The sequence below is a fragment of the Heteronotia binoei genome, chromosome 3 (genome assembly GCF_032191835.1).
Source record: "Heteronotia binoei isolate CCM8104 ecotype False Entrance Well chromosome 3, APGP_CSIRO_Hbin_v1, whole genome shotgun sequence".
NCBI lineage: Eukaryota > Metazoa > Chordata > Lepidosauria > Squamata > Gekkonidae > Heteronotia > Heteronotia binoei.
In genome coordinates this window covers 137,298,469-137,324,985 of record NC_083225.1, presented here as the reverse complement: position 1 = coordinate 137,324,985, position 26,517 = coordinate 137,298,469, and the positions used below count along the sequence as shown (strand labels likewise).

Genomic DNA, 26,517 nt, shown 5'->3' with positions numbered 1-26,517 from the left:
CTGGTACTTTAATCTCCATGTTTGTGTTCCCATTATTTGTTTGTGACCCTCGTGATGTATCCCCATCATTGCTGTGACAGGCTGCTAGATTAAGTGTTGGCACATTCTCCCCATATGGGCTTGTAGGCTCTTTTCTACAAATACAGAATATTTTGGCATCTAGATGTAAAGTTAATTTTTAGAAGTTAAATTAAAATATTTTGATTCAGTCTATTCAGTGCCAATTTACAACCACCACACTACAACATGCCAGAATCAAGATATCATATTGAAACCAGGCTGGTGTTCTCTGTTTTTATTTTACAGGCTAAGTAAAATACAAAATATGAACTGTATACATGTTGACAGGTAGACTATTGCACTAAAATGTTATGATGCAGATTATTTTGATGGGATATTAATCTTGGTGCTGTCCCTTTATACTGGAAAAGGATGCAATTTATTTGTTCTCAAAATACACCATTAAAAAGGAGAATCTTTCCAGTTCATATTCTACCTTTATACATTTTGTACAAAATTATCTGCCTTCTCTTATAAGGTATCATCAGCTTCAGAATTCTGCATTTCATTCATAATCAATGGGCATGAATGTGATCTAATGTCATCCTTTTTGAAGATGGCTTCATCTAGATCCAGATACTTGTCATTGATCTTCACCTCCATGCAACCATTATAAAAAAGTGTCACTGGGGTTGCATCGATTGGAACATCTGCATAAAACACCATAACGATCAATATCAATTTTTGAAATATCATTTTTAATTAAAAATAATTTAAATGATGTGAGAAAAACTCATGGTTATTAGCACCCACATGGATATATATATATATATAAATAAACAAAGCACAAGGTAGGAGGACCACATATCAGGACTGAACAAAAATGTTATAAAATGGAAAGTTTCCCAAGTACTATTTGAGCTATAGAAAAAGGCATTTGTTTTGCTCACTTGCCACCAACCCCGCAAAAACTTCATGGGATTATAGTTGGAATGCTTCTTTTTATCAGTTTTCCATTTATTTTAAGAGCAAACATGAACAACAATAACATCATCATGGAGGGAGAAGATGGTGGTAGGGGGGAAAGGGGGATAATAATGTAAAGGTTGCACATTGATATTTGGAAGGAAAAAGAAGAGGAATGGGATCTGGGAATAAGGAAAGGGGTATGTGGAAAAGTGAGGAAAATATTGAGAAAAGGAAAACATAAAAAATATTTGATTTTTATAAAAGAAACACAAAAAGAAAGCTGTGTGTGTATATAAAGTACTGTCAAGTTACAACCAGCTTACAGTGATCACAGCAAGTTTACCACTGCCTTCCTCTGCAGAGTCTTCTTTGTGGTTTCCCTTCCAAGTACTGACCCTACTTGGACAGGAGTTCTTGGACAGGAAGAGCAGATATGAGTGCACTGATCCCACTCCGTGATACTTCATGATCACCAAATCATCTTATAGAAGGAATGCGAGGAGGAAGCGTCCCTGCATACACTCCCTCCCTATAATCAGCATTTAGAAAGTAGCACTGTTGATCACAGGGAGGGCACTTTGAACATTCAATTCTATGCACAGGATCTGGCGACTGAATGGAGATGAGGAGGGCAGGGTCAGCCTGTTTGTACCTGTTCTCCCTCCCTGCATGGTCAGTTAACTTATGGTCAGGTCTCCCTCCCTGCATGGTCAGTTAACCTATACAGCTTTTCTCTGCTGAACCAACCCAGCCTTTGATAACAAAGTACCACTCATTTTATTCTCCTCTGCCCCAATCTGTAGACATTGCTAAAGAGTAGTTATATTCACTAGACAATAGAAAAAGAGAAGTCCTGCAGCTATGAATTCAGATGCTATTTTCACACGCTGTGAGAATTCTGAAGGAAATAAATGACATACAAATAGATCACATTACATTTTTATCCACAGCTTTATCAAACATGGCATTTTTGTAAGTCACTTGTGCCCCAAAAGCAGCTTATCAAAGTAAAAAAAAGGGTTCTCATAAACACATCTTTCTCATCTTTAAGTACTTTATGTGCCAACACTGTTCACACACATGTCAGTAGATGGCGCTTAAGATATATAATAAAAGAGAAGACAGAATGGAAAAGAGGCTGCACAGTGAATGGGAACCAGAAAACAGAGGTTCCTAGGGTCACATCCCAGAATAGATTCTGCTTCTATTTGAATTAAGCTAGTGCATTATTACGACTACTATAATATTAGGCTTTAACAGCAACTACTTCAAGAAAGGACACTTTTCATTTTAAAACAAACAAATAAACAATGTTAGGGTGAAAGAGTTAGATTAATAGTTAAATTATAATGGAAGAAAACAACATTTACCAGGAATGCCACCTAGGTAGGTGTCAATGGGTCTCCTCATTGCTTTGTCCAGGACAGGAAACTGTTGATCTAAGTAGGTGACATCTGAATGCGAATCAGCTGTAAGTTCAAACAGCTCCCTGCTCACTCTGAGTCCCACCAACACTCTTCTCCTGGTACACAACCTCTTTGACTCCAAACGAGCAACAATGACATTCTCAATAGACACAATGAGTTCCTAGGAGCCATAAGCAAACAATAATCATGTACACCACCAAGAGAGGTCACGTTTTGCTTTTAATGGGGTCTGAATTGCAGGCATTTTCTTAGGGAGTGTGTGTGCAGTGCTGGTGGTAATTGTGCTTCATGGCATTTTCTGTGATATTAATCTTGGGATTTTTTTTTAAAGACAACAAGTAGAAATTTATTTACAAAAGAGAAACATAAATAAAAACATACAAATTAGGGCCACAAAGGAAAAGTATGCATATTTTAATAAACAGCCCCTCCCCCCCACAAAAAAAAGATATATACATTTCCAAGGGCTTCAAGTTTTTAAGAGCCAGTGAAAACACGCAATTTCTGATGTGGTACGGTAATCTGACAGGACTCCTCACTACAACCCTGTGAAGTTAGAGGCAACTGTGATACAGTCATCTCACAGGACTCCATGAACCAAGGGGGATAGGTTGCTTCAAAATACCCTGCATTCAAACTTGTTCACATAAAACTTGCATCCTAGGAATAAGTTTCTTCAGAGAGATTTGAATCGGGGGACTTCTGAACAGGTAACCTCTGCCTGTCTCCCATACATTCTGAAGTGATACCATCATCTAAGAAAATCCTATCTTACTGCTGTCCCTTTAAATCAGCTGAGGCTATTGCTGTTGGTGGAAACAAAGCAATTAACACCTTTCAGAATTAAAGCAATCTTTCACAAGACACAATGGGCATTTTCGCACTCACGTTCAGCCGGCGCGACCCCCCTCTTCACCGCGCAGAATCTGCGCGGATTTCGCACTAAATGCTGCGGAGCAGCCCGAAGAGCCGGAAACTTCTGTCGCAAAAGCCAAGCAAACGGAAACTGCTTTTTGGCGGTTTACGTTTGAGCGGCTTTTGCGCCGGGAGTTTCCGGCGCAAAAGGCTGCTCCGCGGCATTTAGTGCGAAATCCGCGCAGATCCTGCGCGGTGAAGAGGGGGGTCGCGCCGGCTGAACGTGAGTGCGAAAACGCCCAATGACTCTAAAGTTGTTATCTTGGCTTAGGATGGTTAAAAAAAAAAGACAATCAGTCAGATCAGATATTCATGCCAGGATTCTCCCTAATAGGGACCTATGCTGCCTTACATCATTCTCCTCTCCTCCATTTTATCCTCCTAAGAACTCTATGAAGTAGGTTAGACTGTGATTGTGTATGGCCTAAGATCACCCAGAAAGCTTCACTGGCAGAGTGGGGATTTGAACCTGGTCTCCCAAAACCATGTCTTACACTCTAACACTATGCCAGACTGGCTCTCATACTACAGATATGAAAAAATTTGACACATATATGTGCCTGCAGTGGGAGCAAAGGACTACCTGGGAGTTCGATGAGTTGGATTCCACTATTGATAAAGCAAGAGGCACCGTCTCCCCAGAAACCAATGCAAGCATCACGCCAGTGCTTGTGGATGGACGGATGGTCAGGGTGACATTTATTAACCAATCTTCTGTATCACTGAGGCTGTTATCTGAGTTTTATTTTTAGCAAAGAAAGAAAAAAAATCCATGTGTAAGTAACAAAAGTTGGTTTTCTCATTTATTTCCAGTTAATTTTTATCCATTCTTTAGCAAAATAAATACAAACTCAGAATTACTGGGAAAAAGTCTGAGGTAAAACCAAGTGCTTTGTTTTTGGTATTATAAGCTCCCAGATAGCCCCTGTAGCTTCCAAGTAAAAGGACACAGTTGCCTGAACTCAACTCATTTTCCCTACAGCCACACAGCAGCTGAGAGGAATGGCTTCTAAAAGAACACAGGGAACCCAAACAGGCTTGGAATGGTGCTGCAGGGAGAGGAAGGTTCCTGCTCCCCTACAAGTTGTTTTCCCATATGAAAATCATGCTGGAGGGGTTATTTCCCCAGTTTTGCTGCTCTGTGTGGAGTGGAACAGCAAACATGGGGAAATAAACCTCTGATGCAGTTTTCAAACAGGAAAACAGCTGATGGGGGGAGGCAGAAGCTATTCTTCTCCCTATAGAGCCATTCTGAGCCCAGACCCTACTCTTTGAAAACAGTAACTTTTCATTTGGTCCTAAGTGATTACTTGCAAATCCAAGTTTTAATAGCATCCCATGGTCAATATGGCATTGTTCACAACCCACACAGAGAAGCAATGCTAGAACCTATAAATGAACTCAGGTTGTGTAAGTGATACACATGGACACAGGCAACCACCTTATACTGAGTCGGATGATACATTTATTGATTCAGTATTATCTACTTTGACCAGTAATGGCTCTCCAGTGTCTCAGGCACAGATCTTTCAATTCACCTACTACTTTTTAACTAGGAGATGCCAGGAATTAAACTTGAGGCCTAGATGCTATATCACTGAGCCACAGACCATTCCCTGATGGATACAGCCTCTTCTTTGGGAAGCCAGTAGTACACCAAACCTGCCAGTAGTACACCAAACCTGCTTGATGGACAGCTTGTGAAGGTGTTTGCAATACACATTCTCACTTCTATTTATTTTGCAACCACCAAAGTATCAGGAGGTAGGGAACATACTTACTGTAGCTAACTTGAAACTTTGCCACTCCAGTACCAGGGTAATAAGACCCCTTTTCAACAGTTACCAAGCAGTGTTTACTTTGTTTTTCTTGAATGATTTCTTTCACACCAGAATTCCCTTGATTCATTAAGTTCCAGGCACGAATGCATCCATCTAGGCGGGGATTAATCTGTAGAAAAATTACAGCAATATTAGTGGGACATTCTGATCTGGTCCAGAAACACTGTCAATCAGCGGTTGGAAAGAACCTTTTCGAACAGCCTTTCCAAAGGAAGATACTAGGAAGGTTTCCATGCTGGTAAGATTTTACAAAGGATTATGAAATAGTGCTGTTTAGGAGGCCTTTTGATGTAGGCTTATCTGTGCTGCTGTGTGGTTATTCTTTCAAGTGCCTGGCAATTGCAGTCTGTGAACTTTTAGCAGATCTTTTATTGTCCTGGTTTTAGCTGTTTTTATGCGGTGTCTTTTTTTTTTTTAATACATACTCTTTGGAAGTCAACTCAAGTCACTGGGGGAAATGGGAATATCTAAACAAATAAAACTTCACATTACAGTTTATTCCTGCACACCAAATGCAGCAATACAAGTGTTACTTTGTGCTATACATAGATACAAAAAACGAATGCCACTAAATCCCGCAGCCCTACTATTTAAACTCAAAAATCCCTGTTTTGTTTTTCCTTTGTGCAAGTAGAACCTGTCTTCAATTTTAAGCCATTTTCTGTTTACTCGTGCTGAATGTTTCCCTTAATTTTATATATTTTTAAAACTTTTGTTTTGCTTCAATTGCATATTGTTTGTAACAAATCCAAAAGGCAAAATATTTAGAAACATTTGCAACAAAATGCGGTCTTTTAAATACCTTCTAGCCGTGCCCAATAAAAGCAGAGTAATACCGGCTTTTATTCTACTGCAGTAGCTGAATGAAATTGTCTAATCTGAATTCAGCTGAATAAATAACTGAAAAATACCAATAATGTGCTTTTTGGGTATTTATTCGGCTCCCGTAGTGCCAAGCTTTAAATGAGACAGTTCTCAGTTCCACCAGCTCTCCACTAACATTCTCTGCAAATCATTACACAAACTGTACAAAGAACACAGCACTTTAGTTTTTGCATAGTTATCATTTGATATAAAAGAAAGTTTTTCAGACCACAGAAAGAACATGGGAGGTTTTGTGTAGCAGAAGAGCCTGTGCATAGATTGTTTAGATTTTGATTTCTACTTGCTGGTGTCAGAGTCAATGACTGGGATTCTGGCTCACCTCATGGTGGGCGGCGGGGGGAAGAGTGATGTCTGATACAGAGGAGGTTGGGTTCCAGAATCAGGGCAGGAACCTTCAGATACCCTTTTCTGAGACCACAAGGAGCCCCAAGAAACAAAAATATGACAATTGTTAGCTTCAGAGCAAGTAGCTCCCTTCAAAATCTGGGTCTTTGAGCAAGTCTCTAAGCTCTAAGATTTTTATCACACCAGACCAAGATCTGTACTTTCTGTAGAACAATTTAAACAAGATGCCTGACTTTCAATTGGCCCTCTCCTGTACTCTCAAACCACCCAAATGATGGGTATATAACCTATATGCACTACTAAATCTTGTTATGACCACGACATCGGTCACATGGCTTGGCAAAAAGACTTGCAGTGACATCTTAAGTATAAATGAAATCAATGGTCTTAGAAGGGATCCTTAAGATGACACTGTTGAAGGTTTAGGCTACGGATATTTGATCACTGGCACTTTCAGTTTAACGGATCTAGTTTTCTTTCAGGTAGCATGCCAAAATCTGATACCTATATTTGGTGCACACATTCTCTTTTAGGGCTCTTTTCCATGTGCTAAACATTTCTGTACATAAACATATAAGTTCTCCCCCTCCTCCATGTTATCTTCACAATCCGTAAGGTAGATTGGGCTGAAAGCTGGTGACTGCTTCCAGGTTTTTCAGGGAACATCATGGCAGAGGCATTTGAACTCCAGTCCAAGTCCACCACTTGAACACTGCAGAAATCAACTGTTTTTCACAGCAGAATTTTCATGTAGAAGCAGTAGCTCTTTTATCAGCCATTGTTATTTACTCTTTATGAACATTTCCTCCAGGATTCTTGAAACTATAGCTAATTGTATTCACTGTAATTTATCTCTCAATTTCTGCTAGTCAAATGCAGTTCCCACAGCAGCACAGACAAATCCTGCAGCAATTCCAACATTAAACTGCTGCTGCAAATGCACCTGTTCTGAAGTGTGCATGCATGCAAAAGCTTAGACCCAGAATTAAACTTGGTCTTAAAGGTGCCAATGGGCTCAAACTTTGTTCTATTAGAAATTCATTCTTCACAAATTTAGCTTCCTTTATTAACCTGTTTTCCCACTCTGTAATCACCAACTAGTTAAAATTTTAGTTTCTATGCTTTTACCAAAGTGACTACCTGTTTTCAGATGTAGATAATAGATGTTATGTGTATCACTTTCGGACTGAACTACTTTTCCATTCTATGCAATTTGAATGCATTCAAAGCTAATGGTAAATGCCCAATTTTCTAGCCTGTATCATCTGGTAACATTTATAGAAAGACATTCAAAAGACATTCAAAAGAAGTGTTGTAAGTTTGTCTTCTAAGACTAAAACTAGTAACTGAACTCGAAAATGTACTGCCCTTCAGATAAAACCTCACAACTCACTTCACATATTGTGACATTTTTAAAAGAAAAAAAAATCACACAAATTTTATCGCAGACAAATGAACACATGTGGGTAGTAAGAGAGAAGAGGTCACAATGGAAATGCCAAAATCAACACTGAAAAAGATTACCGCTTTGATGAGAGTGTTGTCCACTTTGCGAGGCAGACCTGCAATGTACACCTTTGTCTCCAGAAAGCCATTGGAAGGCTTAAAAAGGTTTCTTGGACTGTTAATATTCATCACTGCTTCTTTGGCTATTTTGACAGTGATGCTGTGCTCTAGCTCCTCCACTGAGATCTAAATGTAATATATTTTTTTAAAAAAGATATATTTGTAAATGTTGAAGAGAGTAACCTGAACACAACAAGAATTCTGTTTTGCTGTAAGTGAAAGCAAACCGGGAAAGGTTACAAACCACAAGGTAGAACTGGATTTTAATTGAATTCATGCCTTGTGCAGCACCTGACATTTATCTTAAACATTGTTAATCTAAAGACAACCAGATCCTTGCTTTTGGTCTCAGATTTTTATGGAACTATGTATCTTGTTTGGCATCTGAGAGAAATGTGGTTGGACTATTGCTGGCTTTTTGCATTTTCAATGAGTGGATAAAGAACAGAGTGAAAATTAGTTACAGAAGGGAAAGGGAGGAGTTGGGGATGGAGAGAGGCTTGGCATGAATATTGTGATAGAACTTTCAGGCATGATTATTTCTTATTAGGCCTGGCTTCACTAGCACTGCTCCAATTTTGTATCATGTGAAAGAGATCTACAGATATTGTGCTTAATCAGGACATTATGCACATTAGTGAGCCTTATACAGATTCTGCACAAAACTATTTGGGATCACATCTGGTTAAAGCCCAGTGGAGGCTTTCAAGGCAAGTGAGAAGCAGAAATGGTTCATCACTGCTTTCCACCACAGAGTCTTCCTAGGTAGTCTCCCATCCAAGGACCAATGCTACTTAGCTTCCAAAATCTGATGAAATTCAGCTGTACCACCCTGCCTTCCCTCTCCACATATACTTTGAATGAAGAGATTCCTGCATTTTTTGTCTCACTAAACTCCCAAATAAATTATTTATTTATGACTGAATAAAAAGTATTCCTCTGGATCTTAGACACAGAGCATTTAAAGCATTGAAGCATTTAAACTGTTATGAGGTCATCAAAGTATTTTGTGAAAAATTACATCAGAGTTATGTTTATAAAATTGTTTGAAAAGGGGACTGCTCCCTTATAAGAAATTTTATTTTAAATTTCTAGCACTGAAAAAAGACTTACTATGTGCCATGAGCCGTCATTAATGGCTTTGCCACCAGTTGTTACTTTGGTTACTATTTCATTCTTGAACTGAATTTCAATCTTCCCATCACGAAGTGCAAGCAAAATCCATGCTGTGTAGTCTGGAGATTCAGCATACAATATAACGCCTTCATTATCATAGGTCCGAAAATCAAATTCAGCTGAAAATCTGGGATGGGACAAAAAAATCACAATAAAGGAGAAAGGATGAAGTAAGAAACAATGAACACAGCTACATAATGCAATTCACAAGCAACAGGCAATGAACACATCTAATAAAGGGACTGAATTTATGTATTTCTACTGATATAAAGAACCCCAAGCATCATTATTCAGGATTCAATACAAGCTGGTAACATCAGTCTCCCACCATAAAAGCTTGTAAGTTATGAAAGGGGAAAAATAATTTAATTTTGAAATCTCATACATGGTAATGAGCTTTCAGCCTGCCCTGATGTCCTTAGACTGCCTGGCTCCAGTAAAGTATACCTGTTCCCAAGCTCTTCCATACTAAAGGTCTTCTGACTTCTACTTACCTTGTAACTTCTGGTAGTCTAAACCTTAAATACAAAACAGGAATCCCTATAAATTTCTCGGCCAGATAAAGCAATTCATAATTTGTTTCAAGATTCAGGATGAGACAATCTTGTACAGGCTAGGAATAAAAAGAAACATATGTTATAATTTGACCAAGTAAGGTCAAATCTCTATCTTTAGTTTTAGCAATGTATTAGGACAGATTCAAATATCTACTTTTCCCCAACTGTTCATTGACATTTGTATTCATAATGTAGTGGGAATCTAGTAGGATTAGGTTGTCAGGAACTATATAATGAAATCTGCCACTGACTTTTTTTTTTACAGTTGACAAAGTCAACTGTGCAGTGGATTTCTTCAAACAACATTGTTCTGTTAGATTTATGATTTGGCAATTGCAAGAAGTAAACTGGTAAAAGCACTGGTCATTTGAGTCCACCTTCTTGTTTTATTGTAAAATAGCTTTACAGTCTTTCTCCTAGAAATGGCCTGTGTTTCCCAACTACCAGCTGTGAGACCTTCATGGGGCAAGAAATTAGTTGTACATTAGAATCACAACCAACCAATTCAATATGCACACTAGATAACTGTATTATTGGAGGTGTGGTCTAGCTGTCAGAACCTCATTATGACTAAAGACTGCTGGTTTTTGTCAGACTTTCTTTTGGAACAATAGTTCTAATATTATAGTTGCTAGGAATAAGGCCCATTCTGAAGAAAAATATAACAGGCTCTAGAAAGGGGCTCTGGGTGAGTACCCTCTCACCCTTGCAGTCTTCCCACCCATCCAAGTGAAGGCATTCACTCCCCCCACACCACCTTAAGGTGAGCTGATCTCTGCCATCTGGAGAGCAGTTGTAATTCTGACTGCTCTCCAGCCCTCATTTGTAGATTGGCAACCATAGTTCTCCAGAAGGAAATCACTGGTTTGGAGGGGTATTGTACCTGTCTGAGCTCCTCCTCCTCAAACCCACCCTCTCCAGGCTTCTTCAAAACTTCAGGAATTTCCCAACCTAGAGTTGGCAACTGCTAGGTTACACTGACTGTCATAGGGGGGCTGCTGCAGCCAGGCATAGTTAAATCATGCCAGTCGGGTGGCATCAAGTCACCTAGAGAGTGCTGCCAGGCCTAGGGTAGCCCACCTCCAAGTGGAGCCTGAAGATCTCCTGGGATCATAACTGAACTGCCGACAACAGCTCTCTCTCCCCTTGGAGAAAATAAATGCTTTGGAGGGTGGACTCTATGACATTGTATTCAGCTGAAGCCTTTCCTTTTATTGATAGAAGCAACACTGCTTAACAACACTGCTTAACAACAATCTCTGGCTAGCAGCTTCCCCAGTGGCTCGATCCTTGTTTGTCCTGGGGAGATGTAAGAAAAAGCCCCCTACTATTCATACACATGGACACTCTGATCACCAGAATGGTTGCCAGGGTGCCTGGAGTTTTGACTCGCACACATCTGCTCTAAGAAGTGGACTTTGCCCATGGTTTCTAAGGCTTATGTGGATACTATAAGTCTCAGCTTTGCAGCAGTATTCTACATCTCTGGATGGGTGTTAGCCAGAACTACAGATGAGCTTCCAGCCGCTCCTTGCTTGCACAATCTCAGCCATTGCAGTGGAAGAAGCCACGCCGCCAAGAACTGTACAGGCAAACAGTTTCCAGCCTGTTTCCATGAACCAAAGGCTAACACCACCAGAATCCATCTTGTTTTCCTGACTCCATTACAGCAAAGCAAGAGACTCACGTATCCAACAGCTGCTTCAACTTCTGCATAAGGCAATCAAGCTTATCTTAGGTGTGGATCCTGCCAGACTGCCTAAGCTTTTGTCCAACGGAATCCAAGACAAAGGATGGTGCCAGCAGAGGAGTAAAGAAGAGGAAGAACAGCTTCACTCAGAGCCATAGTTATTGTACAGATCGAGTGTCACCTTAGTTATCAATTTGGCTACCTACTGTCACTTTTAGATAAGTTTGTATAGTTTGTTTTAAACCCCTCAACTGTCACACTGGAGCCTCCCCATGGCCATTTTTACCTGGAAACCCAATCAGGTAACCAGGGCCAGGTGCACTCATTGGTGGGATATGGACATCCAATCAGGTACCCAGAATAGACAGGCCACTGCCCACCACACAAGTCCAGCCCCTGTGGTCACTTCGGAACCTCCCCTTTTTCTGAGGTAATGTACCATGTGGTACAGCATCATGTCCCATCTGACCCAGTGTCATAACCCCCTGGACCTCCTACCCCCCAAGGATTCAAGGTAGTTCTTATAACCTCTGACCCAACTCCCCACACGTGTGTTTCTCGATACCTGATCAGTTGAGGGCCACCTCCCCCATTCCCTTTTTCGTCGCCATTGGAGCCTTCCTCGAAGACTACGATAGGTAATTATCACCCTGTTTATCTACCCATGTGTTTACCCCTGTCTGTTTCAAACCTATTTTTCCTAGACCTGTATGTATGTTGTATGATTTTACACTCTTGTATGTTTGCTTGTATTTTATAATAAACCCCCCTATTATTATTATTAAACCAAATCTCCTCGTTAAGAGGGTAACTCTCAAAGAAGACACCTTCTGTATAAATAGGTTTTTGATCTCGCTAAAAAGCAGATTGCCCACTAATCTAAATTCCCCAAAGTCCTATTTTTAGGGCAATTTGCTTAACAGCGAGGTTGAATGGAGGAGGGACAGGAAAGGGGTGGCTGCCATGGCCTTTGATGAAATGCTTTGTGAGGTCACAGTAGAGCGGCAGCCCTTTCTTAGGTCAGTTGATGGAGAAGACACAGAGAAGCATTGGAGATGTGTCTGTCTCAGATGTAAGACTGTTTTGGCAGTTTGTTCAGTGTTCCTGGGCCTGCAGTAGGTGGGGGACAGGGGAGTCAGCCAATGGGAATGCAGAGCTGGTGACTGACACATGAGATCTGGATATGGCCTTAGCACAGATCTTTTATTACGTAAAGGATAGGAGAAGATCTAACCTTAATACAAAGGAATCTCACACAGATTTTATGTGAGCAGTTCTGACAACTTTTTTCTTTAAATATGGTTCTGTGTGTCCTTTCTATATATTGGGTGGCCAACAGTAGCTCTCCAGATGTTTTTTTTGCCTACAACTCCCATCAGCCCCAGCCAGCATGGCTAATGGCTGGGGCTGATGGGAGTTGTAGGCAAAAAAAAATCTGGAGAGCTACTGTTGGCCACCCCTGCTATATATGAGGTGATTTACCAAAACCATATAGCCAGCTTGCTGATATCATTATCAGCAGGGAATGGAATTACACCTCATGTTGCCTAATCATTAAATCAAAGTTAACTACCACTCACCAAAGTTAAAGCACAATAGCTGCCTTTGATCTGTGAACTATTTAAGCTCTGTTGCATTGAACTCTGTCAAAGCTTGTTTTTAGTCGTAGCTGTTTGAATACACTCGAACATGCTCAGTCTTGCCAAAGAAGTATAAAAGAAGCCATTCATGAGAAACATTTTTAGTCAAACCCTGCATACCTCACTTTTTCTCCATCTAAAAAACTGAGAATGCTTTGATCGTTTAATATACCTCTTAGGGAGGCTTTAGCTAGTAGCGAGAGAATTATTAAAGTGAAGAGACTTAGAGCTATGCAGATATTTCACTAGTACTAACAAGTTTTGAACCTTTCAAAAACAAGCAAACAATTACTTGATTCTGAAGAAGTTTAGACTACAGGACTGGAGATAGTTTGCAAAAAGGTATTATATAGCTATTATCTCTGCTTGAAGAAGATGTTCAGGTATTTGAAGCAATGCATCAACCTGCAAAATCTCTAAACAATGGATGGGGATGGGACAAGTGTGCACAGTGAGTTAGTATAATGTACAGTGTTGCACTAAAACTCGGGAGAGACTGGTTCAAATCTCCATTCATCTATGCAAGAAACTCAAAAATTACTTGTTTCTCTTGCCTTAAGATTATCATGAAAGAAAAATACAGAACAGGTATATGTGGCAGGATGCTTGCAAACACTTGCCCTGAACCTGCCTAAAGCTATGGTTATGAGTTCCAAGCCACTTGCTGTAATGAAGCTCCACATGGGTGGCCTTAGTGATTCTACAGCCTTGGGCAAAAATCTGGGTCCCCAGAATCACTGTACTCCTCTGTTAGGGCCCCTGCCAAGCCTACCTCCTGTCACTGGGGTCAAAGTAAAGCACTCATCCTGTGTGTGATGGGCAGGAGCCACTGCCAACAAAAGCCGCTGCCTGAGCCTTGTACAGAGCAGGCGCAAATGGCTTCTACTTCTGAGCTGGCTGCTCAACCCTCAGTTGCAGAAGATGCGAACAGCTGCTGCCTTCCACTGGGGATGATGGGGGTCAATCTCTCACCCCCCAGCCTGGGACAACTGCACAGTTGCCCATTGGTTAAGACAATGAAGCCTGAAGCCCCACAAACTTGTTCTGCTCTGCTTGTTTTACTGTAAAGTCCCTTGAACATATAGATGAGGCAGGACAGATGTGTATACACAAACAAAACAAAGTAATTGGATGGGTCTTGTTGGCTCTCAGAAATCAATGGAGAAGAACATTCCACTTCTCTGGAATAAGAAAGGCAAGGAAGTGAGGGGTGACCATGGTGCCTTACCTCACAAGTTTTCATGTCCTTAGCAAGCTTAAAGCCTTTCTTGCCATCACAATAGCACATATAGCTTCCTGGAGAATTGATACACATTTGAGAACAAACATTTTCAGTACATTCATCCACATCTGCAGAAAAAGGGGAAACACACTTAAACATGTGTTTTGTTTTCAAAAGAGAAAATATTGTATCCTTGGGAGTAAAAAGGATACCTTAAAAGTCATGTAGTTGTAGTTTTGCTAATGCAGAACATGCCCTTATTTTTAAAGTTCAGGTGACTATTAGGCAGGTTTCTGGCAGCTAGCTTTGCAGATCTCACACTTTCTGCTCTGGTGGGGAGGGCAGGATATAAATTAAAAATTATTATTATTATTATTTCTCTTTAAAGTGGATGCAAACATTCTTCTACAATGACCTGTCCAGTCTGGAATCCTGCCAGCTACATATTCTGGATTTCATTTTTATATGAGCGGAAACAATAGGTTTACTGTGTGCTCAGGGTGGTGGGCCACCACACATAGATGGTGGAGTGCCTTCATTTCATGGATTAAAAATTACATAGGTCAGTTTTACTGATAATGTATGCTCCTGTAACTCACAAATGAAAGTCTAATGCCTGAGAATAATTCATTTTATCTGCAAAAGTTAAACAAAGGGAAATAAATGACTAATTACCTAGAGGCTGGATACAAACATCATCTTTTTTGCCATAAAACCACAGCTAGTTTATGACAATCCCATAGGGCTTCATGGCAAGAGACATTCAAAAGTGATTTGTCATTGCATGCCTCTGCATAGCGACCTTGGTATACCTTGTTGGTCTCCCATCCTAAATGTCCCACTCATATAAATATGTAAGCCTCTGCTCATCCCAGTGAATGTTTATGGAAGCTGGAAGCCAGATGACTCTGTGGGAAAGACAATCTAAATGAGCAAAAAATTCAGAACCGGGCTGTGAAGCTTTAAGCCAGAGAACTGACTGTGTGAGAAAGCTCAGACCCATCTGTCTAGGTCCTGGAATTATGATTTGCTATTATATAAAAAAGGTACCATCTAGAATACGTTCTATATGTTCAACCATGCTGCATACGCCCACACTGTCTTGGATAATGAAAACAAAACAGTATCAATACAAACACAGAGAGAATGTGTGTGCGCTTCACACACCAAATCCTGAAGCCCAGGGGGCTTGGAAAGCAATCATTCAAAGAGAAAATGTGAGCTGACCAGAGCAAAACACATTTTGTCCTGACTGAGCAAAGCTGACTACATTCTCTGTTTTGTTGGCTTAGCACAATAAATAATTTAGAAGAGCAAGGCTTTGTGAAAGACAGTAACCTGCCATCTATGTGAATAAACAGACTCTAGCTGTGCAAGAAGATCATACAGGTATCAACATAAAGCACAAATTTTATCATGCCTGTATCTAAAACACCAGTGTTGCGATTAAAAAAAAATACACTGAAGCTTATGTCTCTCTATATCTATGTCTGCCCTAACCTGAATTGTCTAGACTAGCCCAGTCTTGTCAGATCTCAGAAGCTAAGCAGGATCAGCCCTAGTCAGTATTTGGATGGGAGACCATCAAGGAATACCAGAGTCATTACACAGAGGTTGGCAATGACAAACCATCTCCAAACATCTCTTGCCTTAAAAACCTTATGGGATTTCCATAAATCAGCTGCAATTTGATGGCAAAATATCTAGCTATCTGCATACAGGTGTAAGTCTTGCTTTTGCAATAACATCAGGAGATTGGTTTCCTAACTTTCTACATTAGGATAAAGTGCTGAAGGAAACAGTTTAACAAAATGGTGTAAGATACCCAGGATTTAACTGTATTAATAATGGGTACATTGCTCTAGGGTTGCCCCACTCTAAGCTAAAGCAAAAAAAAAAAATGCAGAAAGCATGTAAGATATGGATAATGTCCTCACGACACTAAACATTCACTTGTGTCCATCTGGAAATACACAAATATTTGAATGTGTTTTAGAATGATCAGACCATCAGTCTACTAAGCTCAGTACCACTCACTCTTGGCTAGTGGCAGCTCTTCAACATTTTAGGCAGAAGTCAACTACATCAACCCCCTCACTATTGCAACTATAGGTGCTAAGGGCTGAACCTAGGACCATCTTCACCCACAACCACTCTCAAAAAAATCAGGAGGCTAGACTGCCCCTGGTACTTGAACATTAGGCTACTTAACCCATGTTTTCTGTGTCTGCTCTAGGAAATACTAGAATAACATACTCATGTGTGTCAGCCACATACAATATAGTGTTGTCTTGATAATATCTGACTAGCAAAACATGATGACAAAATTGGATGTAAGTTTGTACAGCATCCACTATGGTGCAGTGGTTCTAATCTTGGGTCTAGATATAGAGGTCAACTCTGCTTGGTTATGTAACTCTAAGGCCATCTTAGGCAAGTCAACCTCTGAACATATCTAACATCATAAGCTGTTGAAAAGACAGCATGTTGCAAAGAGAAGGTGGGGAGGGGAAATAATGTTTACAAAATGGTAGTGGCTGCTTCTGTGAAATCAGTGTGTAAGAAGAAGAATTAACCACATGGCATACATACATCAGAGCAGCTCTAAACATGCTCAACAATAGCAGGGGAAGCTTAATACCAGGTTTATTTCATTCCACGTAAGTGGTGCATGCATATGTGTATTATGTCCCACATGCTTATTCTCTAAATTCCACTAAAACTAATACCCTTGTTGTTGCTTTTTAAATGAAAGAATCTTCACTTTTAATTCCAACTCCAGTGGAGTTCTGGACTTGCAATCTGTATGAAAAAAATTTCAATTACTTCTAAATAGAGACAGAAGTGAAAGTCTGGGGGGACTATAAATTTACTCCTCAAGGACCCCCCCCCCCCATTTTTCTCATGCAAATATTGGGAAATTTGGGGAAATAACAAAAAAAAAGTCCTATATTTCCTCACTCAAAAAGAGAAAATATAGGACATTTTTTCATTTGTAATTACTTTGTAATTTACTCATTCCAAATGAACAGCATGCAAATGTCTGAGGACCTTCTCAACTTTTCTAATGGAAAAATTAGGAAATTTGAGGGAAACATACACAACATTTTCAAGGGGTTTTTTTCTTTAAATAGTTTTGGCAACAATTAATAACCTATAATGTGTTTTATATTAATACATTAAAGAGTTCAGTGTTTTCCATGTCCCAAAGTTTAGCTTACTACCCCAACATACTGGTTCTCTTACCAATTGTAACTCTGAGTTTCTGTCCAAATAATGCACTTTCTTTTATTACAGAATTTGTTTTCTATCTTCAATCTTTCCAAATTCCCATCCCTCATTCGGCAAAAAGTAAAGATACATGGGTTATGTTAGCACTGGTTGCAGAAGCTTGCAACTCTGCCTCAAGTATTTGGTATACTTGCAATTTTTAAAAATAGAATATGAAGATTTATATTTTTTAAATTCCATAAATGGCAAATAGTACAATTTTATAGCCCAAGTTGTAAATGATACATTATTTGTTGTTAAATTGGTAAAAGTTTTCATGTGCCTGGCAAATAAGTATTGAAACACAGTAACAATAGTGAGCACTCCAAGACATTCAAAATTCTGCTTTAAAAAAAAATTAGGAATTACCTTCACATTTCTTTGTAGTTGAATTATAGGCATAGCCTTCTGCACATTCACATTCATACTTCCCAGGAGTATTCTTGCATTGTGCTGTCCCACAAATGTTCTGATTTAACATACATTCATTCCTGTCTGTACAAACAGAACACGCACTCATTTTCAGCATAAAGGAATGGATACTGTTTTCATGTTTGAGGCACTTGCTTCCTACCACATACCTCAAGGGTGGAAGTGAGCTCCAGTGACCATCACAAATTTGGGAGGCATGAGCTACTCCCCAGTGAAATGTGCTTATATGAACATTTAACTATAGGTTCACATGAAAATAAAAAAGAGGTACTGTGCCACTTTTTGGAAACAAAAATAAACAATACATTAGTGGCACCTTCAAGACTAACAACTTAATTATTGCATAGACATCCATGGACTAGATCCCACCATCCATTTCATGTTAGATCCTCACCCAGCAGATATATAAGTAAAATTAAAATTGATGATGCTTTTTTAAAAAAAACATTACAATTACGTGAACAAGGAGTTTTCAAAGGGGTAATGATCTCATTCTGCTTGTCAGGTTTGAAGTGATATGGGTAAGCTTTTATATTCCCACTGGTATCATGAACTCTATTTCCTTCAAATTAAGCACTATCATCATAATGTACAGCACATTCCTAAGCAGTTATAGCCTTCCTATTGGCTGCTATTACTTAGAAGGGAGTAACTCTATTTAAGATTGCATTGGCAGAGCCCTAGAATTCAATTACAAGGTAAAGAGATACTGCTGTGAGACAATGAAGTAATCTCCCTTGGCTGAGTAGACACCGTCTGACAGAACAATGGGCTACAAGATTTTTGGGCTAAGTGTGTAAGTGTTAAATTACTAGATTTCCTTTCAGTGCTGGAGGTATCAGAAACACAGCTCCACAGAAGATTTGGGACAGGCATGCTGAAACTTGCCTGTACCAGTCTTGGTAGTGTGATCACAAGCAAATGTTGTGATTGACCTTGTTTACTACAGATGGTCCATATGCCAAATCTATGACCCATGCCAGGTAAACTGCAGTCCTACTTTTGTCCATTTGGAGATATTTCTTGTTGAAATGTGTGAGTTGCTAGAGTTGTCATGATTTTGTGCAACTCCTTTTCCTGGATTTTTAGAAGTTAAATTGCTCAGTGGGTAGATAGCTGCCTATGCATATAAACATACACATTAAAATTCCGTGTATTTATAGTCTGCCATTTCACATGTTGGGAGGTTAACTGTGAATTGTTTATTAGACAATTGTTTTTTTCTGGAGTATTTAACATGGCTACGAGACTACCTCACATTGATGGAACTCTGTCTGTGGCAGTGATGCTCTGTACTCTTGGTGCTTGGGGGGGGGGCAGCAGTGGGAGGGCTTCTAGTGCCCTGGCCCCACTGATGGACCTCCGATGGCACCTGGTTTTTTGGGGGGGGTTGGTTGGGTTTTTGCCACTGTGTGACACAGAATGTTGGACTGGATGGACCACTGGCCTGATCCAACCATGGCTTTTCTTATATTCTTACCTATCACAGAATACATATGAAAAGAGCATTCAGCAATGTGTTATCAGATGGAGATGAAGCACAGTAATCAGGCAGTGATCCTTGATATGAGAATAGGGATTGTTAGTAAGCGTGCCCTTACCCCTGCAGTTCAGTTTATTCGGAAGCATAAAGTAACCGTCTTCACAGGAACAGCGATAGCTTCCAGGAAAATTAATACAAATTTGACTGCACCCTCCATTTCTGTTTACTAGATCATCACATTCATTTATATCTAGAAAAAACAAAAACAAACCATTACCTTGGACAGGTCCTTTGCTGACTACTCTATTATTGTTTTGTATGAACAGATATGTTTGAAATGGATTCATTTGTGTTTTCTGTCATATATATTTTAAAATGTCCTGATAACTGCCACCGGTTCCATTCCAAACTATACCTTCTTCACACTTTTGTCCATGCCATCCGGGCTTACAGACGCAGGTATACATGGCTTGGCCATCTCTGCATTCTTTATAACCATCTTCATTGCATGGCAGAGGAATACATTGGTCTGAAATTGCTGCAGAACAATAAAAAAAAAATCAGTCTTTTGATTAGTCTTCTTTCATCTTGTTTGTCCCTTCTGTTCCCAAAGCAATATTCAAAACAATGGAGAAAACTTGCAATACAAAAATAATATTTTACAAAGTCAATGTAGCCCTCCTAATTCATTTTTAATGCTCGTGGAGACTTTTAGTGAGTTTAATTTAGTTTATTTGATTTATATTCCACCCTCCCACCAAAGCAGGCTCAGGGCGGCTACAGAAACATCAGCATTGGTGAGGATTGTGCCTACAGCAAACATCAGCACTGGTGTGACTAATGCTGATAAGTAAATGAACCATTCTTCCTTTGCAAGCACTAGAGGTTAAACTAACAAACAAAAAGAATAAAAACGAAGATGCATGTACTTTTTATTTCACAGATGAATTTATTAAAACATTTCTATCCCACCTTTCCCTGCAAGAAGACCCAAGGTAGCTTATAAAAACAGGATCTCACAAACCTTTCCTTCCATCGTCCTTGCTACTTGAAAAGAAAAACCTCTTCCTGTGAATCACATTCTGAAGATGCTTGTGTCAAGCATGGTGAAATTCCATTGATAATTGATTGTTTAAGGGTCCTGCCTAACCTGGTCTGTGAAGCATCATGGAGGATCCAACGTTGCTAGCTTATTATTCTTTCCCTCCCCCCCCCCCTTGCTTTATGGCTTATAATTAGAAGTAGTGAGAACTGAAACCAAGTAATCAACACCTTCCCATACATTTCTGTAAAGGAGTAAGAGACATCTGGGGAAAGCAAGGACACTGTCCTGATAACGCTATGGGAATGTAGGCATTTATGATAATTTATGTGTGAATGCTACCCCATCCCTTAGAATCCCTTTGAAGGAGGCCTTAAAAGTATTATATCAATGTGTGTTCAGCATTACTCTCAAGAACCTGTTACCAAAAGTATCGGTCTATAATAAATGTAGTCTTTGTATCAACTTCGACTCGTCATTGAACACGCATGCTTGACAGCTTGACAATTGATAGAACAGTGTGACTAGCATCAAGACCCACTGATTCATGAACATGTATGGCTGTTGTGTACTGAGTCAGACTGTCTACTTCGATTGCCCCAGTTCTCAGGGAGAGAGAGACATTTCCCAAACCTAGGTTCTTTTCTCAAACCAGGGATTGAATCTAGGACCGTATATGCTAAGCATATGCTCTGCCACAAGGTTTGAGTACACTGGCACCTTTAAGACCAATAAAGTTTAATTTCTGGGTATAAGCTTTCATTTGCTGAATAAGTGTGCATGCACACAAAAGCTTATACCCAGAATTAAAATTTGTTGGTCTTAAAAGTGCCACTGGACTCAAACTTTGTTCTGTTGCTTCAGATCAACATGGCCACCCACCTGAATTTATCTTTGTCACTGTGTTATGAACAGGTTGTATAAGGTGGTTCAGTTCCTCTCGCCATGTTAAACTATTATGAGATGTCAACTGGTTGTAGTGTTGTTAAGGCATGAAATGCTTGCAGCAGGGCAGAAGACTTTGATCTTCCAGGTACTTTGCTGTTACTATAGGCCAATTTTCATCAGTTTAGCCTGAGCCACTACAGAATTTTAAAGACTGGATTGCCAGGATATTCAGTCACAGCTACAACACTTTTTTTTTTTGCTTGTATTATCATCAGTGTTTCTCCAGTGGGTAATCTGTGACAACCACTTTATGACACCGACACATATGAAGAATAAAATTAACATCAAGTACAGCAGTATTCCTCACTGGAGACCATTCAGTGAGATAATATGCAAACACACAGCCCTGGCACCCCCCCCCCCCCCAGAGGCTCTAATGAGAGTAAGAAAGAGAAGGAAGGGATGAATAAAAACATACTTTAATTTGTGACTGCAGGCACACTAGCACAGCAGCCTGGGAATCGTGTTCCATCTCTGATTGCATGAGGGAGAATTACCAAAGGTTCCTTTTTGCCCTCTTGTGTTCTGAAGGACAAAAACAGGAACAGATGCTTAAGGATAAGCATGTATCTTCCACTTGGGATCTGTTTCCAAACACCTGACCATTTTGTTACAGGAATAATATGAAGAGGCACATCAAGTTAAGAACGGGATGCTTTGCATAGCTTATTTCTTTTTTACTAATTTCTTACATCACACAGTTTGGATGTAATCTGATCAGACAGACTGAATGAAGGACAAACTAGCTATTCTGCAGCTTTATGACTTAATGAATGCAGATTTTTTTTTTTTTACAGCAAGAAATCTCCGCAATTGGGAAGGATGGAAAATGCTGCAGCCTAATGCACTATTTCATTTCACTGCAGAACTTCTTGGGGTGCAACAAATGCAACAGCAAGGATGGCAAGAAGTATTACACAGGTTCATAACAAGTTAAGTGTAAAAAGAACTATTAGTCAAGATAATAGGCTGCGTTCCATGAGGAAACAAGTACTTTATATGGCTAATAGAAAGCAGAGAAAATCATGCTGTGACTACCATTCAGATATGATACTGGGCTGATGAAATGTGTCTGCCCCCCCTCCAATGTATAAGGATATTCATGTGTCCTTGCAAGACATTTTCTTCCTTTATGATTTACGAGTGGATATGAGATGCAAATAAGAGATAAAGGATTTAGAATGATAACTTCTATATTTGGGATTGCATTGATGAGAGAAGAAATGCACAAATATAAAATTCTATTGGTGGACTCTCTTAATTAAAGAGGACTAAGAATCAATATCCTCTCTGTTCGAGCAAAAGCAAACTGCAGTGAATTGAAAGAGCTGGAGGGCTGGAGAGTTGTCTCCACCGTGAAAGCTATTTGAAGTGCCAGTGAACACAGCGGATCCAGTTATAAGCAGTCTGCTGCTTTGCTCTGCTTAAATAAGTTGAATAAATATGCTGTGTCAAATGTCTCTTTTGAGAAGTGGCTAATAAACAATATAAATACTAGATGAAGGGGAATTGAACATCCAGTTTCAACCACATAATTTACTTCACAAGCCTACAAGCATTTTTAAAAATTATAAACCAAGAAATATGACAAGTGATTACAATATATAGACAACAAACAAAATGATGCATATATATATATATTAACAAGTTGAATTTAAGATACCATTTAGCTATTTTATACACACACACACACACATATATGTATACATACATATATGTATACATACATGTATGTATGTATCTTAAATTCAACTTGTTAATAACAGCTACCAAACAGGTACAGTTTGGTGCATTGGTTTAGTGTGTGGACTCTTATCTGGCAGAACTGGGTTTGATTCTCCAGTCCTCCACTTGCAGCTGCTGGAATGGCCTTGGGTCAGTCATAGCTCTGCCAGAGGTTGTCCTTGAAAGGGCAGCTGCTGTGAGAGCCCTCTTAGCCCCACCCCCCTCACAGGGTGTGTGTTGTGGGGGAGGAAGATGAAGGAGATTGTGAGTTGCTCTGAGACTCTGAAATTCAGAGTGGAGGGCGGATGTAAATCCAATATCTTCTTCTTCTACATATAGAGTGGAGACTATCATTCAGAAATTTAACTAAAAATCTAATCAAATCTCTTCTGACTTGAGTTCATTTAAGATAACTAATCCTATCACTTTAAAAAAATGACTGGGATAATTTCCAGTCTTCTTTAATGATAGTGAAGTTCCAGATGAACAGTCTTCTTTTCACAGCAACACAAAATTAGGAAACTAGGGGGGACAGCAGGGCTTTTTTTGTAGCATGAACTCCTTTGGATATTTGGCCACACACCCCTGATGTAGCCGATCCTCCTGGAGCTTACAGTAGGCCCTGTGTCAAGAGCCCTGTAAACTCTTGGAGGATTGGCTACATCAGGGGTGTGTGGCCTAATATACAAAGGAGTTCCTGTTACAAAAAAAAGCCCTGGGAACAGGTATGGCATAGTAAATTGAGCCACAGAGTGACTTCATAGACAGGACCTTCCTACTGTAACCCCTGCAGTCTGCTTCCTGGAGGCCAGAGGATTCTCCAGAACAGAATGGCAGCAAAGTCTGGGGTCTGCAGCCAGTGGGGAGCCTTGGTATAAATTCCCACCTGCTCTTCCAAAGATTAAAGTACCATTATGTCTTTGGAACTCTTTGGCGGATCCATATTTGTGATTCAGTGCACAATCTAAGTTTTCCAAGCAGGAGAGAAGATGTTCCAGCTGAAGTGGTTCATTTCTCTGCTATCTAATCATATATAGGTCATATGGCCTGGTCCTACTCGACAAGGTCTCATTTATGTCAGATTCAGCCCTAGCAACAAATGAGCTTGACACCCCTGGTCTAGACCCACCAATCACATAGTAGCATGGCAACAATACCTCTACATATTCCTGATGTCCCTGACACCTCCCCACATACAGAATTTACACACACACACATATGACAAACCAACTTGCTGGCGGCTCACCTACTCTCCCACTGGCTAAGCTGTATGTCACGCAATCTCCATGGAGAGCAATTCCATCCCAAGCACCAGGACAGACTTGGACAGGCTACCTTTGCAATCTATTGGCTTAGATCCAGTTGGGCAGCTGTGTTGGTCTGAAGCAGTAGAACAAAGTAGCACCTTTAAGACCACCAAAGTTTTATTCAGAAAGTAAGCTTTCATATGCATGAATACTTCTTCAGACGAGGGGATGCGGTACAGTGAGCTGAAAAACACATAGCTGGTGGGTTAAGAGTGTTAACTGATACAAAGTTAGGATCAAATGGAAAAATAGTGTAATAAATTGGAAGACCATTTGGTCTGGATAGCATTTGTGTGGGAAACCAATATAAGGTAATAAAAGTTGCCTGTTAATTGCTCTTGCTAGACTTGTAGCAAGAGCAATTAACAGGCAATTTTTATTACCTTTTATTAGGTAATTCCTGGAGGTCTGAGGGGTGGAGCCTGGAGAGGGTTGGGTTTTAGAAGAGGTGGGACCTCAGACAGATAGAATGCCATAGACTCCACCCTCCAAACCAGCCATTTCCTCTGGGGGAACCATTGCTGCCAATCTCCAAGAGAGGGAAGGGGATCTCTCAGAATTACAACTGCTCTCCAGATGGAAGAGATCACTTCCCCTGGAGAAAATCGCTGCTTTGCAGGGTGGACTCTGTGTCATTATACCCTGCTGAGATAATTTCCCTTCTGCTTTGATCCCCACTGTGGAAAAAGACTGTACTTTTCCTAGGTAGAGTCTACAGGGAGGGGGAGGAAATGGAAAGCTGAAGTCAGATCAATTCCCCTATAGAAAATGGCTACCTTGAGGCAAATACTCTTTGGTATACTATAACACAACTATGCCAGGCCAAGAAAACCAGATCACGTCTCAAGCTAATGGTGATGCCAAATACCACAAGACCAAATACAACAGCCAAAGGTAGCAACAACACACTGCAGACAAAAGGAATGCTGAACTTCAGCATCTGCATTATTGTCGTCATGTTATAATGCCACAGCAAATTGACTGTGAATGCCTAAAGCCAGAGCACTCACCTAGAGCCTCTTTCTAGAGCTTGTTATACTTATTCCCACAATGGGCCATATTCCTAGTAGAATTTTATTGTGAAGGAAGAAGCCCCTAGGTATAGAAAAAATAACTCCGTAGAAAACAGTAACAACATGGGGTTAACCTCCACTCCCTAATCTTAGCATCCAGAACAAAGAGTAGAAGGCGGCAACAGTGACCAGGAGTGGGGAGAAGCAGTGAATAGAAGGAAAAAGTAAAGGCACAAATGAGATTCTTCCTCCCTGCAATTCTTCATGGATATATGATTACAAAAGCTTACCCTTCACACAAGACCTTAGGTCCACTGGAACATCCGAAGTCACTGGAATTGTCCTGAAAAGTCCTGCTCGATGAGAGGCCAGGCAGTCTGTCAAAGCATAAAGCAGCTTACACACAACGGCAATGTCACATTGTAAAATGCAAAGAGCTAAATTACTCCCTGGATTACTCCCTTTAGACTTCAGGTAGAGAGATTTTTGAAGGCAAATAGGGTGAAAGTGAGAAGGCTTTCCCCCATCATGTCACCTGTCTATGAATAGGAAATTTTGTTCATGTGGGAGCAATGAAAAGTGCAATTTCTCCTGCAGTTTTAGTTTGAAGGAGCTGAATCCCTAAAATACGGATCAGGTGGGTTTTCCCCTCCACTGGTTATACAGATCAGTCCTAAAACAGGTCCTGAAGGGACATTTTTTTAAAAGCTTATAACTAGTTGTGGAACTAAAAGAAATTAAAAGCCATAACACCTTCAGAGCAGCCTCCTTGAATTCTCCAAATCTATAGTAGTTAGTGACAAAAGTTTTTGTACGGTATTAGAGTTTGCATAATCTTATACTGATAAAAGTATTTTTGTATTGTCTTTATCATTCTTGATAGCTCAACCGTGTGGAAAATATGTCATGCCAAATATAATTAGCTCATACATTCTTCTTTGATGTGATAGTTAACCATGAAATTGGGATTCAGTCTCCTCTGGAGAGGTTGCACTCCCCCTAAATGTTCAAGTCTCCAGTTGCACTTTGCTAGATCTGACGAATGTTAAGTAATTATCTATGGT

At 40.0% G+C, this 26,517-nt stretch overlaps 1 protein-coding gene across 1 annotated transcript in view; it reads right to left on the bottom strand.

Annotated features, from left to right (window-relative positions):
* Window positions 1-255: 255 nt before the first annotated feature.
* Window positions 256-26,517, bottom strand: part of PROS1 (protein S) — a 42,670-nt gene continuing 16,408 nt past the window's right edge. The window contains exons 4-15 of the mRNA XM_060234512.1: window positions 25,744-25,830; window positions 19,834-19,956; window positions 19,537-19,668; window positions 17,873-17,998; window positions 14,240-14,361; window positions 9,619-9,737; window positions 9,062-9,251; window positions 7,907-8,074; window positions 5,093-5,261; window positions 3,895-4,046; window positions 2,340-2,556; window positions 256-710 (exon numbers count right to left, since the gene is read on the bottom strand). Of these exons, the coding sequence (XP_060090495.1) occupies window positions 532-710; window positions 2,340-2,556; window positions 3,895-4,046; window positions 5,093-5,261; window positions 7,907-8,074; window positions 9,062-9,251; window positions 9,619-9,737; window positions 14,240-14,361; window positions 17,873-17,998; window positions 19,537-19,668; window positions 19,834-19,956; window positions 25,744-25,830 (1,784 nt within the window). The 3' untranslated portion in view covers window positions 256-531. The remainder of the gene's footprint in view (window positions 711-2,339; window positions 2,557-3,894; window positions 4,047-5,092; window positions 5,262-7,906; window positions 8,075-9,061; window positions 9,252-9,618; window positions 9,738-14,239; window positions 14,362-17,872; window positions 17,999-19,536; window positions 19,669-19,833; window positions 19,957-25,743; window positions 25,831-26,517) is intronic.